Genomic DNA, 17262 nt, shown 5'->3' on the forward strand with positions numbered 1-17262 from the left:
CCTTGTGCCCTGCATACATAACCAACCACTAAAACCAAGCTCTGCCCATACCTTTAAAAATTCAAACCGTTCTCTATTTCTTTCAAATTCCAGGTCTTGATTCTTCTGTAAACTGTCTGTCCTGTCAGAGAGAAAAACTAAATGCATAAATTTGAAGGCTTAAAATGTTACTGGTCAAATTCATTGGCGATGAATACACAAAATAGCAATTGCATCTCTAGCCTTGCTGGGTGGTAGTATGTATTTCGTTCATGAATGTGGGAAAACCCATTCTTCAATATGACAAAGGAGAGGTAGCTGGAGAGAGTAAAAAGAATAATTATTATCTGGTTCCAGTGATTCCTACAATGCCTTTAAACCTTTAAACATGGTAGGCAGAAAAACATGAACTGAACTTAAAACTAATCTAATCATAAAGTCTGTCTCTTGTGAACAAACTCAAGACATATGATGACAATAGCAGCTTAAAAAAACCCTATTAAAAAACAAAAACTCTTGTTTCTGAACCCCTTTCTCATCTATGGCCTCATTAGAACACCTTTCTGAGTTGGGCTGTATCTAAGTTGGCATTTTAATCTGTTTATGTTGGGAGACAGGGAACCAGTCATTTATAAAATCACTATCTCTTACCTCTAGGGTCAGAGGTTATGAGGAGGGTGGTTCTGCCCCCAAATATCTGTAAATCCCGGGTTATATGCTAAGGTTTATTCAAGGTCAGTAAGTCCATAAGGAGGAACAATGGCAATGAAGGGCATCAAGAAGCTGTTTTCAGGGTTTTTATAATAAAACTTAAATTGTTTTGAGTCAACACATAAAAAGTCACAGTCACAACTTTGCAGGTCCAGCACATACAGGGTACTCATAAATTGTAAACCATAGAGTGAACACAGAAAAGGATGGTAAAATTAACAACTAAGATCTAAGTCAGACTGCATTAATTGATATAATCGTCAATGTTTACTGCCATTGCTATGAACCAGCCACTATTCTAAATACTTTCCCTTTATTTTCTCATTTAGTCTCCATAACAGCCTTATGAATTAGGTGCAACTAATATTCACATTTTACAAATGAAACAGGCTCAGTGAGGTTAAGAAATTTGCTCAGGATCACATAGCTAGTAAGTGGCAGAACTGAAATTCAAACCCAAGCAGTCTGACTCCAGAGTTGGTACCCTTAATCCCTGTCCCACACTGCCTCCATGGAGCAGTAGTTACAGAAATGATGGTGGTGGTAATAACAGCGATAGTAACAGCAGCTAAAGCACACTACATCACAGGCTCGAAGTGCCCTACACACAAGAGCTCATTCTATCATAACTCCTCATGTAGTTACTATTCAATTCCTACTCATGGTGTCCCCATGTGTCACAGTAGAACTGTGCTCCATAGGGTTTTCAATGGCTGATTTTTCAGAAGTAGTTCACCAGCCTTTTCTTCCAAGCGTTCTTATTAACAAGGTAACTGGTCTGTGGTTATGACACTTACCAACTGTATTAAATTATATATTCAGTAATCTCTCTACTCTTCTAATGTTTCTTGAATAAATACTGAAACATAGTATTAATTAGATGTAATTAAAAAGAAAAGAAAAGAAACTGAAGGCACCTCTGACCATTATTTCCACCAGTACAGGTGAGATTCTTAATTGTATGTAGCCTCTGCCCCTGATGCCCCCATTTCTCACTATATTTGGAGCACTTCTGGCCTCCTAGACATTGTCCCTTGTTTTCTTCCTTCCCACACCAAGGAGGATGTCAGAGCTGCTCACAGCAGAGGCAGGGTTGGAAGGGGAAAGTTTACCCCAGAGAATGCTGCGAACATCAGTTTGAAATAAACAACACATTCAAAGGACAAGCAAAAGCCAGAAATGTTTAGGCTATTTTATGATACGGTAACTCCAGGTAAAAATCTATTTACTCATGAAAACAAAATATCTAGTATGCTAAACTTGGCTCAATTAGCCTGCTTCTAGTTATTGGCATGAATAAACAGACGTAGAATTCAGATTTTTCCACCACTCAGAACTTTCCTAAATTAGCCCAATCTAGTGAGCTTTTCATAAGGTCTCCAAATGTGAACAGTCTTACAGACTAAAGAGGAAATTTCTTCTTAGTTACATAACTTAAATTCAGATTTGGACACAGTTCAAATTTTCTGGGAACTACATTTAATGGTGCTCCAGAAATTCACCAAGAGTACTTACAGAGGAGACATTTTTCACACTCATGAAATCTGGTCAGAAATGGCTAGGATATTCTTATTGGGATAAAAAAAATTAAAGGTTATTTTTAAGATAACTTTGTGAACCATTAAATTAATGTGTTAGTTATACCCTCCATTCCTAAAGATGGTATGAGCCCAACTGATATTATTAAAACCAGGCAAAGATCTTACAAGTATTTAACTGAGAAAATTTACCCAGTTTTTCTGGCTTATTCCTGGAAACAAGTCCACAGCACACAGTTCCACAAGAGTTGAGACATATCACATTAATTCCTTACAAAAATGAGGAAAGAGACCAGGAGGTCAGATTGCAAAACCAAAACTCAAGAAATAAAAACAAAACACCATCAATGAAAACACTTCTAACAGAAATGTTCTCTCTAATTAGAGAGAGAAAGAAGAAGAAGAAGAAGAAGAAAATTAGTTTCCTAGATTTGGATATCAATCTGGGTCGAAGTTCACCCCTAGGCTTTGCTGTTTTCATAAAAGCACTTTCATAATAATAATTTTACAGTGCCAATGAAAAAGCTCCACCAAAAACTGAAGCCAGAGTTGATGGAAGTCAAGGTCTGAAGGAGAAAAAAATCACAGTGAACTTGGTTATGATCCAGATTTATTTACTGTTTAATAGCCAAGAGTTCATGGAATTTTGAGTCAGCAGACTTTAGATATTAAAACAACTACAATCTGTCTCCAGCAGTACTCTTACCTTCCAGGTCAGCAAAATGAAGGTAAACCCATCAACAATGAGAGTTGTCAAGAAAGATAAAGCTGATTATGATTCTGTGAGGCTATTCTTTCAACTTCTGAAGTGAGACTTTAGGAAACGTTCTTACCTTCAAGTAGGATAATATTTGTGTGTGTGTGTGTTTAATTCTTCTGTGTGCAACCAAAACATTTACTTGAGCTCATGTGATATAAAGGGGGAAAAAAAAAAAAAAGGACATGCTGCCTAAGGGTGAGTTTAGAGTCCAAAGGGAAGGGAAGAGCTGGCAAATATCTAGTCTGTTCGTTCTAAGAATACAATCAATTCAGGGCACAAAGCAAATTTCTCTTTATCTTGAATTTATCTGGTTTGGATATCAGCAATATTAATTTGAGAACAACCAGTCTTTACATTCCTCTTGAGGCTGTATGGAACCCACTTTAAATCCCCATGGAAGCAAAGGTTTTTTTTTTTTTTCTTGGAGTGGTTTCTTTCATTTTCTTAAATGACTTTTTATTATTTAAAACAATAGCTTCTTATTGTAACAATAAAGATCAGTTAAAACCCCTGAGATAATCGCTAAGCAGTTTGGCACCTCTCTTTCCAATCTTATAACCTAGCTTTTCATCTAGCTGAGATCATTCTACACTTGGAATTTAGTTTCTAGCTCATTGAGCTAAGGCATGAACATGTTCTAAGTGTTATCAAGCACTTTATAAATGTAATTGTACAGGTTAGTCAATTCATTTTAAGGATGTGCCATGACTTAATAAATAATTCTCTTGTGTTGGATATTTAGAATGCTTCTAGCTTTTACTGTTATTAGAAAGAAAACCAAACTCATTGCCATTGAGTTGATTCTGACTCGGCGACCCTATAGGACAGACGAGAACTGCCCTGTAGGGTTTCCAAGGAACGCCTGGTGGATTCAAACTGCTGACCTTCTGATTAGCAGCCAAACTCTTATCTGCTTCCCCACCAGGGCTATAAATACTAAACGTTAATCACTATAAAGTTTTTTTTTTTTTCTGATTTTCAGGTGTCTATTAAAGGTATTCTTGGAAGTGGAAATCCCAGGTCAAAGGGTAGGAAAAATTCTAAGTTTCTTAATACATATTGCTTTTATTATTTCTAACTTATAGTGCTATTAGCAGTGTAAAAAAAAGTCTCCCTCATGACACCTTTATAATTATGTTTATTTTCTAAGCTACATTGATAAAGAAAATGGTATTTCAGAGATTTAATTTATTTTCATTACTTGTAAGAGTGAAAAGATTTTATATACAGTATACCATGTGCATTTCCCTTTATTGCAAAATGTTTATTTTCCTTTGCACATTTATCTGTTGGGTCATACCATTTTTCTAAATGAATTACACATATTCTTTGCATATTAAGGATGTGAACTCTTTCTCATATTTATTACAATTTTTTTTTAGCTATTTCCTCTTTGAGGTCATTACATTTCTAGATTTTTTTTCCTTTTTGGTTTCACTCACTGTTTTTAGAGAGTTCTTTCCCATCATGTCAATTGACACATATATACTTCTATTTTCTTCTAATTTTTTTCATGATTTAATTTTTCTAACATAAATGCTTTAATTCATATGAACTGCCTCTTCTACCAAAAAATTTACTTTTCCAGCCTTGTACGCGGAATAGTTATTTCATTCGCAACTGATGGTTGATAACAACTTTACCAAGTCGTACTTCCAGGCAAAGACACCAGCCTCGTAGGAGTTCCTGATCAGCCTCCCTGTATCCAAATACTTGCTGTACAATCTTGTAGTTACTTCCAGAAAAGATGGAGTGTCCTTCCCCACTCTTAGACTCTGGGCTCGGCCATGTGACTTGTTTTGGTGAATGGCGTAAGTGACCCTGTGCCAGTCCTGAGCTAGGCCGTAGAGATACTGCATGTTTCCACTGACTCTCTTACACCTCTTTAATCACCAGATAACTGCTTTCTCTTTCAGCCTGGGCCCTAAAATAAACACAAATAGAACAGATCTGCCCCAGCTGACCTGTAGATGTGTGGGGCAGCATGAAGGAAAGTTGACCCAGCCACTGCAGCATAAAACAGAGTTGCCTGGCTGCCCTCATCCAAGATCAGCTGACCTTCCTGATCAACGTGCAGGTGCTTAAGAAACAAGTTCTTCCTGTTGATTGCTACTGAAGTTTTAGGGTTGTTTGTTATATAGCAATTGCTGGTTTTTATACTGATCTTTACATTGAAATCTTGTTATTTTGGCTGGTGCAAACCCTGCTTTTAGGAGAGAAGGACAAATGGTAGAGTTTCTTCTACCTCATTCCCACCTATGCCATTTTGATTTGAGGGCAAAGGCTACTAATTTCTTTTTCTCAACTTCATCCTCACTAGCTCCTCTTCCGGGCTCTACACCAAATTGCCGAGTGCTTCACTTGGATTCCATTGTTAAAAATTTTTAATGTTTTCTATGCCTTTTTTGTGTATCTTGAAATGGATGGGGAATGCATTACAATGTTTAATATCCTGATATCCATTTAAAATATTAAAATATCCATTTTAACCCAAAGAAACATCACAATACTACCAATTTAAAGCAAAGACTTTTGGAGAATGATATTTAGGGATAAAAGCTCATTAAAAAAAAAAAAACTGAGTCAGGAAAATTGGCCATCACTGCTCAACTCAGCCTCTAAGAATATAGATAGTCATCTCTTCAATGGACTAGGATTACAAATGCTACCTATGTTTTGTTTAAGTACTTACTGTTAAAGTTTGTTAAAAAGTCAGGCCTACACTGCTAGTTCTCAATGACACAGTCACATGTTTAATTTTCTTCTTTCTAAAAGGTTTTCATGACTAAGATATTCTAATACCCAAGTCTTTGGGTGCCAAGGGTGAGAGGACAGAAAAAAAGAAAAACTCAACTCTCCTCAGAGCCATAGAGATATAATTTTTCCCCTTCTAAAGGTACTAGAGCCACCTTAACGTAGCTATCAAAATTCTCACTTAACCCAAGGATAAATTCAAGGTTACCCGATCTAGTACACTATTTGCTATATACTTAGCTCTTCCATTCAGGGATTTGACTTACCAAGGAAACTCAGGTGATAACTTCCCTTCAAGGACTACAGGCCTGCTATAGACACTGGGTCTTCCAGCATATCAGAAAACAGGGAGCTTGATGCAGGCTGGAGGGAGGGAGTCCTAACAGAAGAGAATTTAAGCTGGCCTTGAAGGACATGAAGGATTTTGACAAGAAAAGAGAAGAGGACATCCCAAGCAATAGAAGGAGAAGGAACAAAGAAAAAGAAGTGATAGGCATTATGGAAACCTACATGGAGAGGTAGAGATAGCCAAATATGAAGCAGTTACTTGGGATCAAAATAAGGAAAGAGGTTCTAATGGAGGAAAAAAACACAAGCTCCTTAAAGTCAAACACATACTTGTGTTCACAGGCTCTCATGCCAGAACTTCATGTGTGAGTTTTTCAACCAGACTTTAAGCTGGATTTAAACACAGGCTGCTCTCACCCAAGAATGGGGAGGGGGGGAACCTCCCCCCAAAATATGTCTTCAGTGGAAAATCTAAATAATTTTATTTTTACTTAACATACCTTTTAAAGAGTTTATTCTTTTATTAAACTGTATACACAAGTAAAAAAAGACTTGTAGGCCAAGTTGTGCACTAAGCAGAAAACCCGGGTATTTACTCTTAATCTCTCACCTTCTGTTGAAATCAACCTGGATGGAATGATCAATTACAAGATCAGCAGGACAGATGGGGTTTATTTTCTCTGGATCTCCTCCTAACTTTTTCACAGCATTACGCATTGCAGCAAAGTCAACCACAGCTGGTACACCCCTACGAAAAGACAGAAAGAATGAGGCAGAAAATAAATCTCGTCATTGGATTTTTCAGTTTTTGCCTCCACTGATAATGTTGGCAATGGGTGGCTTAAAAGAGGAAAGTATTTAAACACATTTCCTTGAACAGAAATCACATCGATGGAAAGAACCCTGACACAGTGGTATCTTTATATGTAATTCTGTCACTGTATTAAATTTAACAACGACTATAGTCTGAATAGAACCCTGGTGGTGCAGTGATTAAGAGCTTGGCTGGTAATCAAAAGGTTGGCAGTTCGAATTCACCAGCTGCTCCATGGAAACCCTATGGGGCAGTTCTACTCTGTCCTGTAGGGTTGCTGTGAGTCGGAATTGACTTGACGGCAACAAGTTTGGTTTTTATACTTCAAACAGACAAACTATGGGAAAGCTGGCACTCTGGAAATTTTACTGATGTGATTGCTTTCCATTCATAAGGTGGATTGACAAAGACCTGGAGAAGATATACATGGGTCACAACTTCAACTTCAGACCAAACTTAAAGGAATGATTATAATTCAAAAAGTAGGCTGTGAATCAAATTTATATTAAAGCAATCCTTTTTTCTTTGAGTACATAATTTGGGTGATCTTACTCCAGAAAAATAAAATTTGGTGTCTAGAAGAAATGCAATAACATCATTTAAAAATCAAAAAGTTGTGTCTCAAAACAGAGGCCACGATGGGGAGAAGGATTCCTGAGAACAGGAGGCAGCGTGCTGAGGCTTAACCGTAACAGGTTAGACCATGTGAACTGCGTGTTCAGTGTTCCAAGGACAGCTGCTCGATACCTGGTTCCATGGGTGACAGAGCATGGGGAGAAAAGATTCCAAGATTGTGCCACTTTATGCTATCTCCTTCACCTTTCCCTAGGATATTCACGATGAGGATCTTCAAGACCAAAGATAATGACCCTTGCCAATGGAAAAGAGGGTTCAGCGTACATCTCAGTTTGCCTGAGACAACCTTGGTTTACTTCTTCTGCCCACACGTAATGACCCCGTTTTGTTTTTGTGTCTGGATATTGGATAATAAATTATATGTTCAACCTGGTTTAAAAAAATAAATAAAAAACTTTCTTTAAAGGTATTCTGAAGGAGGCAGACAAGAGGAAAGTGAAGTGACATAAGACTCACGTAAAGTCCTGCAGGATGACACGGGCTGGCTTAAATGGCACTTCTATGTTTTTATGCTGCATGACATTCCAATTTAGGATATTTTCAATGTCATTTTTCTTCACCAAAAACTCATCACAGTTCCGAATAGCTGCTTCCAGGAGAACTCTGATAGAAAATGGTAAGCGTCCTAGGAGTAAAAGAGAAAACGTAACAAAACAAACAAACATCATAAGAAACGTTATTATAAGAGGTCTCTTTAAAGCCAATCTCTGTATAAACTTGATGCAAGGCATCAGGTTCTTGTTTCAACAGGGAAAGAGGGTAAAGTTTAAAGTGATCAACAGGATATATGGCTATTGAATAGGCTTAAGAGATGTTCAGTAATAGAAAATACCCACAGACCAGAAAAAATATAACATTCCATTTTATTCTTTCACATTACATGATTGCCTTGCCTTTGATTCCCAAAACTGAAAATTTCCCTTAAGTCTGTCTGGATTTTTACTGTATTGAGTTAGCAAACACAGACACACACACACACCCCCTTACATCTCTTATGAAAACTAGTCTTCAAGAAATGAGAAAATAACCTCTTTACAGTTATTTTAATTAAGATCAAAGTATAGGTACATATATCTTTCAAAGGAAATAAGACCCTAAACATCATGTAGCATGGCCACAGTAACTGATGGGCAGACTTTTCAGGGTAAAACAATGGTAATTCATAAGAAAACTGATTGACTTGTTTATAAAATAAAAGTTCCATTATGATGTAAAGAAAATATTCACTAGTATTATCCAGAAATATTACCTGGAAAAGACAGCGTACAAAGGTAGAAAAAGCACAGGATTTGGAATCATAAGACTTGTGTCCTTATCCTCTTCCACTACCCGTATGCTTGTTATCTGAACGCATCATTGACCCTCTCTGGGCCTCAGCTTCCTCAGGAATTCTTACATTTTATATCAAGACTACATATGGTTACTTAGATTAAATAACATAATCTATAAATGCAAACACTTTATATACTGTTGAGTATTATATAAATATTGAATATATATATAATCAATATTATCTACTTAAAAATGAGCAGTGTAAGAAAGGTATGTGTGTGAATCTGTGTTTGTGTGCTTAATCCATAAACATACAGCTGTTCTCTGGCATAGCTCAAAAACCAGGTCTCCTGATTTCGAAGCCTGTGCTCAGTCTTCATATAAAAATTCTGTGTTTCTACTTACTCTCTTCCATCTCCCCAAGAGGCTAATTAATTACATTGCTTAATTACAATGTAAACGAGATTCTAAGTGATGTCAGGGACAATTACATCACAGAGTCATGCACCTACCATATCTTGAATCCTTCAATTTATTCAAATTGAAGAACTTCTTTCCTGGTTGTGCAGGATCCAATGGCTCAGCAATGTGTATGAATGGGTTGCTCATGATTACTGATGGTCACGTGTCCCTAAAGAGGAAAGAAGAAATTTAATTTCTACTTTCAAAGCTGGACCTCATTTATAGTGGTGAGCACTTGCCCTCTTTAGCAATTATTCACTTAAATCTTGTGTCTGGGTATAAATTTATTCACTTAAACATTCACTTAAAGAAATCACTTGTTATCGTCCCAAAGCAGGGGGGAGGGAGGGGACAAATGAACACAAGATTGATATTCTTGGCAAACAAAATGAGCTTCTGTGAAGCTACTGTGAAAACCTTATTTGCCTGCCTCTTAAGAGAGTATAAAACCCCGAACTTCTTTTGCCTTGTTTCTACAACTTCCCAACATCTTGCCACTGTTAAGATGTTACTGTTGTTGTTAGTGGCCGTCGAGTCGACCATGACTCATGGAAGCCCCATACACAACAGAACAAAAAGCTGCCCTGTTCTGTGCCATCCCCATGATGGTTTGTGGATCGGACTGTTGTGATTCACAGGTTTTTCACTGGCCAATTTGGACGAAGAAGAGAAACAAAGAACGTATCGCATGGTATATCTTGAATATATGAAAAGACCTCTGAGCTGGACTCATGTCTTGCTTGGCAGGAGATAAGGAGTCCATAGCAGGTGACATTGCGCAATTATACAAAACTTGAACTTTGGAAGTGGGGACTCTTTAGAGCAGCCATTTTCTGGTACCCTATGAATTTCCTGTTTTAAGAGTCTCTGTGACATTTTTAATAAACTTGTACACCAGACACCTTCCTGGTTCATTTTTGCATACAGTGGCAACAGAGTGTTGACCACGGGGAATCTTTAAAGTAGATTGTGGTGGCATAAAAGCCCAAACTCCCCAGACACGTTTGGAGGGTACCTTCCACCCCACTCTGAGAAAGACTTCTTATGTAACCTTTCACAGAGTAAAAACAAAAACAAAAAACCCTGCAGTTGAGTTGATTCTGACTCATAGTGACCCTATAGGACAGAGCAGAACTGCTCCATTGGATTTCTAAGGCTGTTATCTTTATGGAAGCAGACTGCCACATCTTTCTCCCATGGAGTGGCTGGTGGGTTCGAACTGTTGACCTTTTGGTTAGCAGCCGAGCTCTTAACTACTGGGCCATCAGGGCTCCTTATTTTCATGGATTACATGTAGTGAATAACAGATAATATCCCTGGCCTTCACCACACAGATAAATAGTGATTTCTAAATAACTACATCACTTACAGCAAAACACACTGGATGAGAGTCAGAGGGATTAGTTGCTGGTCTTACCTCTTGGGCAAAAACCCTTTATTCAATCAATTCCCCAATATTCTTAATTTTAAGATAAATATGTTAAAAATATAAACATGTTAAGAAAGTAAAAATTTTTTCTGCTTAATCCAAAGGTTTTTATGAGTAAATAATATTTATTCAATGTATTTATGGGATGATATGGAATGATCAAAATATTACTGTAAAAAGAAAAAAGGCACCATGAATAGTAAACTACTATTTATAGAGGTATAAAGATATAGCCTTATCTCTATAGACAGGTCCTTATCTTCATCAAGGATACAAAGGGGACTAGCAGTCGTTCCTTTGTAGTTCCTTTAAGAGGGACAGGACCCTAGAATTTGAAACTGGAAAGAAGACTTAAATTTTCACCGTATACCCTTTAGAGTTGTTTGCATTTTTAACTGTGTACACATATAACTTTAAAAAAACTAGTTAAAACCTTAAAAAAAACAAGATAATTGTACATCTATTCTGTCCAAAGTCCAGTACTAGTTTTGGGGAGAGGCAGCTGGTTGACAAGCAGCCCAGCCTTCCTGGAGTTACCAGCGCAGGAGGTGACAGGACAAGCCACAGACACCGATAACAGGCACAGGAGAGGGTAGGGACAAGAGAAGTGGCCTACTCAGCACCTCTTTGCTAGGAACCGCCTCTCTGTCTTAGTCTCACATGATTTTTTTAGGAGTTGCCATTTGGTGGTGATGGTGACGGTGTGAAGGTATCTGATCCGATCTGGACCAATCAAACTCCTTCTCTAGGAATTCTGGAGCTGAAACTAAGGAAAGACTAGAAAGGACGCTGAAACATACTGTAACTGTGTTTATAAAAGTACCTACCGTAGACCATCTGCATTAGAATTACCTGGGGATTTTGCTAAACGCACATTCCTGTGTTCCTACCCCTGAACTACTCAATCAGAATAGACTAGGGTGGGGGGCAGGGTAGAGGAATCACCATCCTTAACCTCCTCGGTGGTTCTAACACATGCTCAGTTGAACAGTCATTGCTGGACACTGTGCAATGCCAGGCGAGCAGCTGACACTTAATCCAGGAGGCAGCATGTAAGGCATGTGAAAAAGGAGGGGCGTGTTTTAAAGTGAGATCACAGGCTAATTGCCTTCAGGGCTCAAGAAGGGAACCTACAGATGAAGCAGGCTTTACAGGCAGCCGGGGAATACCTGCCCATCTAAGGGGGCAGTGACTGCGAGCTGCATGCAGAAACACTGGCCCATTGTTGACAGCTCATCCAATTTTTCAAGTGAGGCTAATAATCTGGGTGTTTATATGAAATCTCTTAATTTACAAATGTTGGCAACTGATCTAATTTTCTAAACTACTGTGTGGATCTGCAGCATGACGGACAAAGCAAACATGCCTGTGGGCCCTATCTGACTAGCGGGCCACCAGTCTGCAACTTGTGCTGTGACTCTAACTGGCAGATGTGTCAGACTGGAGGGAGCGAGCTCCAGTAAGGATGCCACCAAAATGATGGGGATGAGAAACAGCCCGGGTAGGCAGATGGATAGAAATGGAAATGCAAGGGGTGGATGGATTAAAAGCTGAAGAGGCAAAATTTAGAGAAAATAGTTACTAAGTGAATGGGAAATAACAAAAGGGAAGAAGAAATCGAACTTAATTCCAGGTAAGGATGGCTGAAAAGTGTTAGGACTGCTTGGGGAGGGACGACTACAGCTTTGGTTTCTGAGCGGATGGAGGTGGAGTGTATAGAAGATGAAGTGCCACACAAATTCAAGGGATTTGTAACGAATTCCCACTAAATCAGGAGGAAAGTCAGGATGCATCTGTTAAAGAGGAAAAACCTATAAATGCACTGTAGAGTAAGAAACATGGTAGTTTGTATGTAGGAGGAGACGCAAATTGTACTTGCAGAAGTTAGGAGAGAAAGGAAGCAGTTACTACTTCAGAAGTAGCAGCACTTTCTTTAAACCCTGCAACATCTCCAAAAATAAAGCATATCATTACTCCAATTTTGCGAGTGAGCAAACTATAGCTCAGAGGGATGGAAAAACTTGCCCAAGGGCAAAATCCAGTAAAAGGCAGAGCTAGGTTTTGAACCCTGGCTCTTTCTACCACCCACACAGCCTTTGCCTCTCCAGGTGCAGCGACTCTCACTCTGAAGCTGAGGCTGGCTGGAGTCCACCAACTCCCAAGAGCTGGGGAGAGCCACAGGAAGAGTCCTGGGCCTGAACGCCTCCCACAAGAGACTCAGTTCTTGAGCGCTGGAGCTGTTGCTATTTCTTTCTGGGGTCACCCAGCAACTAGACTTGAGCCAGGCAATGTCCCATGCTCCCTGCCACTCTTTACCAAGCCATAGGTCAGCAGATACCAACAGCAGTATGTGTTCACAACACAAACTGGTTTGGCTTGGAAATTTGGGAAACCGTCCCTCCACACATGCCTGGGGGCTCTGGAAGTCAGAGCCACTCCAGTGGTTCCACCCACACTATCACTCTTCTCCCAAGTCTCCTCAGAGAAGTCTCAACTGTTAGTAACCCCAAGAGAAGGCCAAAGCAACCACATTCCAAAGAGGGTGTGAGAGGCAAGATCTTGGCTTGGGAAAGGGTCCATATTCACAGGAGAATCTAGAAACTGTGAATGCTACCTGATCTGCTTTACTCTGGCCAGAGTCCCACCCCATCCCCAAACCCCGAGAATTACTACCAGTCCTGTGGACTCCAGTACTACCCCAGTACTGGGGTTTCTTCTAGGAACTCCAGCAACTGGCCAAGGAGCCCTGCCTACTTCTGACAGCAAGAAAAATCACAGATCCCACTGTTTCAATTCCTTTCTTTTCTTGTCTCCCACCCCCGACTCAGCTGCTTCTGTTCTTGCCCCTTTTCCCTCTGCTTTATTTTATCTTCATGCAATACTAATCAAAAAGAAGGATGAACAAACACAGAGAGTAAAGGTGGATTTGGCGGGGGGGGGGAGGGGGTGGAATGTTATCATACTTTTTGTCTTTCTTAAAAAAAAAAAAAAAAAATTCTTAGAAGAGGAAAATGTAAACCTAGATGGTAATATGTTCCTGCCTTTTCTGTTTCACAGAATAAGATGATACTGCAGTGGAGGCACAGGAAAAAAACAAAAAGAAAAAAAGGGGGGAGGGCAGAAGGGGGAAAGGAAAAGAAAACAAGAAAAAGGGAGAGAGGAAGGAATAGGCAACGATGGCTTTTAAGCAGCAATGTTGGGGTAATCATTCAGAACTTTATTTGTCCTTCCTAGGCCCTTGCTTTCAGGCAACTTAGGACTGCTGAACATCTGCCCCTGGCCACTGGATCAAGTAAGACATATGAACAGTTCTCACACAGAAATCAAAAAACAGACACCTGCACTGTGTCTGAAACCCTTCTCACCACCCCTAGCTTATGGTCTGCATGTCAAGATTAGTGTTTGGTGGAGAAAAATGTCTTTCAAAGCTAACTGCTTCCAAAGCTGTCCACCCCGAAATACCAGCTGGGTGACTTGTATAATGCCATGATTCCCAAAATACATTTTGTGGACGGGGAGGTGGGAGAGGAGTCCCAAACACCAGATTTTTAAAGCGAATCACTAAAAAATGCTGTATTAGGCACAGGCAGGTAGATCTGAGGTAAGACATCTAACAATGAGTCATGCTTCTGGTGAAAAGGTGGGGAGGAGGGGCAGAGCTGGGATTCTGCCCAACTACATCCAGCCTTGCTGCCAACTTACCTTTGGCTTTCATTCAGGACATGTGCAAGTGACTTGGAGTGGTACCTTCACCTGTATACACTGCCAATAACCCATCACCACACCCTCCCCTAGGGACACGTTGGTCTTAGATGCCAAGGAGGCAGTGGGATTGATTACAGATAGTGGTGTTTTCTGTACAGAACCTTAGAGAAACTGTAGCATTCCCCTAAAGGAGCCCTGGTGGCACAGTGGTTAAGTGCTCAGCTGCTAATTTTAAGGTCAGCGGTTTGAACCCACCAGCTGCTCTGCTGGAGAAAGATGTGGCAGTCTGCTTCCGTAAAGATTACAATCTTGGAAACCCTATGGGGAGCTCTACTCTATCATTTAGGCTCACTATGAGTTGGAATGGGTTGAGCATTCCCCTGATGAGGAAATAAAGGGCCCTGAAAAGAAAGCAACTTGCCTGGGGTCACATGACTTGTCAGTGGTAGAACCTGGAAGAAAATATGACCGATTTTTCCCCAAATGAAAAGCAAATCTCCCATGGGAAGGGGAGAGGTGGTATGGAGTCTAAAATTCTTCTTAAGTAGAGCTGAAAAAAGTCTACTTTTCATATCACAATCTTTGGTTACCGTTGTGTAGTTCTATAATAACTTAGCTGACCTTCCCATGTGGTTCAGAATTCCAGACAGCTGGGTTACAGCTAAACTTTGGGGAAACAACTTAAGGTTAACAATCTGTTTATTCTAAGAGAGGCAGAGGTGTAAGGGTAAATCAATTTTATCACTATAAATATGAAATATCCAATTCTTTACTCAGGTTCAATGTAAGAAATGTGAACACAAGACTCAACTTAAGTGATTTAAGTGAAATTAAAAAGTTACAGAATAATATGTATGCTATAATCCCATTTAAGTTGAAAAAGCTTCAAGACTGAGTATACATTCATTCATAAAAACACACACACAACTGTATAAACAGAAAGATCTAGAATAAAGTTATCTCTAAGCAGAAGAATAAGTTGTATAAAGGAGAGCTTTATCTTTTCATGTTATATACCTCTGTATTATCCAATTCTATTTTCAATAAGCATGTGTTCATATACTGTTTGCTTTTTAAAAAAACTGGAGCAGTTATTTTAAATTTGTACATAAATACCTATGGAGGATATTTCATATAGGAAGAGACAGCATCTCTATAAAATAAGAACTTGATAGACATCTTCAGCAATGCCCTTTGAAAGGAATACAGAACAGTTCATAACGTTCCTAGGACTGCCAATAAATAGTTCTTTAATAATTTCTGATGAGGACTGATTTATAAGCAAATTTGTGACAATTACTTTAGATAAGCCCACTCTGCTCCCCAAAGTATGTCCTCCATTACCCACCAATGGAGTGAAACGGTTCTGAGGAGAACTCCTGAATGGTTTGTATTTATCTTTAGATAAACAACCCCATACTTCTTACAGGTCAAGAATACTAGTCCAACCTGGGTGGATCCCCTCGCAGGCCACCCCAGCTCCTTTTCCTCCCCCTCTAATGCCAGTAGGATACTCAACTAGTCGCTGAAACTACTTTCTTGGGTAGTGATAACCTTAAAAATATTACACTGTGAAATTGATGCTCATTGTAGAAAAATAAAAGAAAATGCAGGTTAACAAAAAGCAACAGCATAAGTCATCTGTAATATCATGGTCTGAAGTTTCGTTTAACACCACATTTAAATACATTTGGATTTAAAAACATCCATCCGTCCACCTGCCTGCCCACCCATCCATTTTTTTTTAACCTTTTGCCAAGTTCAGAGATAAAAAACCAATGTTGGCATTTCTTTAATAGATAGTGAAGTTAAATATTTTTCCATCTATTTTCAGCCACCTGAATTTCCTCTTTTGTAAACTGCCTATCTGCCAGACAGGTCGAATTAAATGACACTAAGATAGCCTTTGGTGACCAAATGTTCTCATCTCTGTAGGGACTTGACTGAGCTATGACTGTGAATGAGACTCAGCCCTTTAACTCTGGAGAGGCTGGAGCTGCCCTTGGCCCCAATCTGGTCTTGAGACTCGCATTCTATAAGATTACCCTTTATATGGATGACAAAAAAAACCCCAAATCAGTTGTCGTCAAATGACAGGCAGCCTTAAAATTGGTTGTGCAAGCTGACCCCATGCTTGGGTGCACTGTAAGCCCAGTTGGTTACAGTAAGTAAGTAGCGCAGTGAACTTTGCTATCTGTAACCTTAGACTGAACCTGCAAGCCCAGGGAGCAATCCTGCCAATGGGTTTCATGGGTGAGCATGAGCAGAGTGTATGGGTAGTGCACTGCTAAGCCATTTACTCTTTCTGGAAAACCATCTCAGACATAAGTCAGCTAACAGCAAATGATTCAACACTGGCATCCAAGGGGAAAAGCACATGGTATGCTTATCATCACTGCCAGACTTGTAGAGATGCTTGGAACAGACAGCTATCCTTAGTTAAATGTCAATGATCAGATAAACTAAGATTCCCCTCTTATGAGTCTTTCTAGCCTCTGGAGTATATAAATGTATGACTTAGCGGTTTCTCCTGTTAGAGTTGAAACCTCTTGGGTTGCCTTACAAGAGCGGCAGAGCCATAGATATTAATGAGCACTACAAGCAAACATGGGACTTCCACACACCAACAGGACGGGGCACAGATGGAGAAGAGTAAACCTATGCAGCCAGGAATGGGGTGGAGAGAATACAGTCTAGGTGGTGGTTCTCACTCCCTTTGGTGGAGTGGAGGGATATCAGTTTCCAGGGGAGCTTATATTGTTTGAAAGAGCTTCCCGGTGATCAGTTGAGAATCGTTGCTGTATGGTCTGAAGTACACACAATACATCCTCCCAATCATTTATCTGGGATATCTAAAGACACATGTGAGTGGATTTTTTTTAATCTGTGCAAGCAACAGAAAGGGCTTTCTTCT

The 17262-nt window shown here is 39.5% G+C and overlaps 1 protein-coding gene across 1 annotated transcript in view; it reads right to left on the reverse strand.

The window, feature by feature from the left end:
• Nucleotides 1–17262, reverse strand: part of ACO1 (aconitase 1) — a 68928-nt gene that overhangs the window by 25826 nt on the left and 25840 nt on the right. Inside the window, exons 2-5 of the mRNA XM_064291812.1 lie at nt 9265–9383; nt 7937–8105; nt 6641–6778; nt 52–121 (exon numbers count right to left, since the gene is read on the reverse strand). Of these exons, the coding sequence (XP_064147882.1) occupies nt 52–121; nt 6641–6778; nt 7937–8105; nt 9265–9361 (474 nt within the window). The 5' untranslated portion in view covers nt 9362–9383. The remainder of the gene's footprint in view (nt 1–51; nt 122–6640; nt 6779–7936; nt 8106–9264; nt 9384–17262) is intronic.

This window comes from Loxodonta africana, chromosome 9, assembly GCF_030014295.1.
Source record: "Loxodonta africana isolate mLoxAfr1 chromosome 9, mLoxAfr1.hap2, whole genome shotgun sequence".
Classification (NCBI taxonomy): Eukaryota; Metazoa; Chordata; class Mammalia; order Proboscidea; family Elephantidae; genus Loxodonta; species Loxodonta africana.